Here is a 2891-nt window from a genome sequence, read left to right on the forward strand (position 1 = left end):
GACAATGCTCAGTATTTCCAGTTTTTACTTCTATTTCTGTTCAGTTCTAGTAATTTGTGACTTGGTACAAAAATAGGATGTAGAGCTCCCAGAACAAGTAGCCTCTGCCTCACTATTGTCAACTATTGCTTTCCAAATAAATGCAGCACAAGGCACACCTAGGTGGATCTGAAGTGAACAGTGGAAGGTAGAAGAGTGGAATATCTCAGGAATTCATTTTCCCTCCTGTGAACTTCCGCAGGGCACCTTTTACATCTTTGTTCCTCAGGCTGTAGACTATTGGGTTGAGCATGGGAGTTATAGCTCCATAAAATAGGGAAATGTACTTGTCCTGATCTGGGAATGACTGGGACTTAGGCCGCAGATACATGAAGATGCAAGTCCCATAGAAGATGGTAACCACAATGAGGTGGGATGTGCAGGTGGAGAAGGCCTTGGATCTGCCTTTGGCAGAACGAATGCTGAGAACAGCTACAATGATATGGGTGTAGGTGACAAGGATGAAGGTGAAGGGGAGAAGTAGGCTGAGGATATTGGTAGATAACAACACAATCTGGTGGTCACGGGTGTCTGAGCAAACCAGGCTTAGCACAACAGAGAGTTCACAGGAAAAATTCTTAATGATGTGCCCACAAAATTGAACCTTCATAGTGATGGGATGCAACAAGCATTGGATAAAGGCCCCACTCCAAGACATGGCTGCCAGGTAAATACAGACCTTGTGGTTCATAATAAGGGCATAGCGCAATGGGTTGCATACAGCTACCCAGCGGTCATAAGCCATCACGGACAGCAAGAGGCACTCAGTCATGCCCAGGAAGAGTGAAATGTACATCTGGGCAAAGCACCTGGACAAGGAGATGGAGGGCCTGTTGGAGAGACTGTGAGCCATCAGCTGAGGCAGGGTGCTAGTGGTGTAGCAGACATCTAAGAAGGACAAGTTACTGAGGAAAAAGTACATGGGTGTATGGAGTTTGATGTCCACCCTAGTGAGCACAATCAGGAAGATATTTCCAATCAGTGTTCCCAAGTAGATGATGAAAAGGACAATGAAGAGCATGATCTTCACCCACAGGGCATCAGGCATTCCCACAAAAATGAACTCTGTCACCACAGATTCATTGTCCATTCCCATGTTATTGTCTGGTTCTCACCTTCCAGGAGAAATGAAAAGAACAGTTACCATACTGAATACAAGGAACTAAGAAAAATCACTAAACCACAGAGGTAGTTGAGCTAGGTATGAAATACAGATGGGCAGATTGCCTGCACAGTGTTGCCAGTTCTTAGCTCTCTATTATTTTCATTAATAAAGCTCCTAGAAGATAAAACTGGAATTAGTTCATGAATTGTGATAGTTGCTATATGCTCCCATATATCTCCCTCCCATGGCTGCTCAGGGGGGCCAGTTTCAAAAAGCACTTAGGTAACTACGGATCTTTGGTGCAGTGGTTAGAATGCTGTGACAGGATGTCTCAGAAAAACACATTAAAACCTCCCTAGGGTGAGGCAGGGGACACAGAACTGAGGTCTTTTGGCTTCCCAGATTATTGCCTCTGCCCCTTAGCTTCTAGGGGAGAGAAGATAGGAATGTCCTTTTTTTATTGGTGTTTCTTGGTCCATATAACTACATACATTTTCTATGTCCATCAAGGAACAAAATTCCCCTGGACATGTAAGTGCCAAAAATGCCCTTGAGATGTCCTAAAATGACCACTTTGGGTGACATTCTCTTCTTCCCTGGTCAGCTAACTCTCTTTCAGTGTGACTATATTCCAGAATTGTGAATCCTGTGAGCCTGGGTTAAATTCTTTGTTCCCAGATGCTTGACCTTGCATTTGACATTAGAAGACACATTGTTCAAATGAACCCTTTTTCAAATGATCCATCTCAGGATGTCCACATTGGCATTTACAGTTCCACTAATTTCTGATTCTTCTAAAAGTGGTTATATCAATTATTTGAGATGTTCTCCCATTTAAAAAATTTTTCTTTAAAAGTGTCACTTTAGATGCTTTCCTTTAAATGAACTTGAAAAGGATCATTTTAAATATTATTTACATTTTATGTTAAAAATAAGTAAAAATTAGATGATTTTGAAGAATTTTAAACATTATTTAACAAAGCCATACAGAGTTCAGAACTTCTATAAAACATTTTAAAGGTTTTTAGCATGCAAGTTGAACATATGGGGAAAAAGTCATTTAAAACTTATTATAATGTAGAAGGAGGTGCACATTCAAGATATCAAAAACTCACGCAAAAGCAACTTGGATTTTTCTCCAATTATTCCATTTTTAAATTAAAAAAAGAAAAGTAAATTAATTGCATCCTTAGTTCTAATCAAATATAGTGAGTGTCAGAACAAAAGTTATGTGTGAGTTCAAAGAGAGGCAATAATGAAACTACATGCTTAAAATATACTTAGTCTCTTCCCAACAGTGTTTAAAACAAGATGATGATTATATGCTCAGATCTTTAGCTGCTATAAATTATTTTAGCTGGAAACCTGAGTTCATCATTTCCCTTCTCCACTGTATATTTAAACCCAGATTTCTAAAGAACCAGTTCTAGAAACATACAAGCACATGCTACACTTCTTTGGATGTGTCTTTTCCCCCTCGCACCCTCTTTCTAAGTCCTGTTAGTTATGGGGCAGCAGGGTACTATGTTTTCAGGAAACTAGAAGTCACTGTGGGTCCCGAAGAGACTATATCTGACTACAGATATAGCCAGTGTGTAGCCTGCTGTGCACTCCTGCCTTCTGCCTAACCTCAGACTAACATGGATATCGTCCTCTCTGGAATGATAATTAATCACTCATGGATAATTAGTCACCATTACCATCCACTTGGAGTGACAAATTAATTGTATTTTACTGCATTAAGCTC

The 2891-nt window shown here is 40.1% G+C and overlaps 1 protein-coding gene across 1 annotated transcript; it reads right to left on the bottom strand.

Annotated features, from left to right (window-relative positions):
• Nucleotides 1-205: 205 nt before the first annotated feature.
• LOC102561840 (olfactory receptor 13H1) lies at nt 206-1135 on the bottom strand. The gene has a single exon (XM_006262605.1). It carries the CDS (start codon nt 1133-1135, stop codon nt 206-208), a length of 930 nt encoding a protein of 309 aa, XP_006262667.1.
• Between the last annotated feature and the right edge of the window lie 1756 nt (nt 1136-2891).

This window comes from Alligator mississippiensis, chromosome 5 (assembly GCF_030867095.1).
Source record: "Alligator mississippiensis isolate rAllMis1 chromosome 5, rAllMis1, whole genome shotgun sequence".
Classification (NCBI taxonomy): Eukaryota; Metazoa; Chordata; order Crocodylia; family Alligatoridae; genus Alligator; species Alligator mississippiensis.

Coding starts and splice junctions, on each gene's coding strand:
- LOC102561840 (XM_006262605.1), bottom strand. CDS start 1,135: ATGGGAATGGACAATGAATCTGTGGTGACAGAGTTCATTTTTGTGGGA.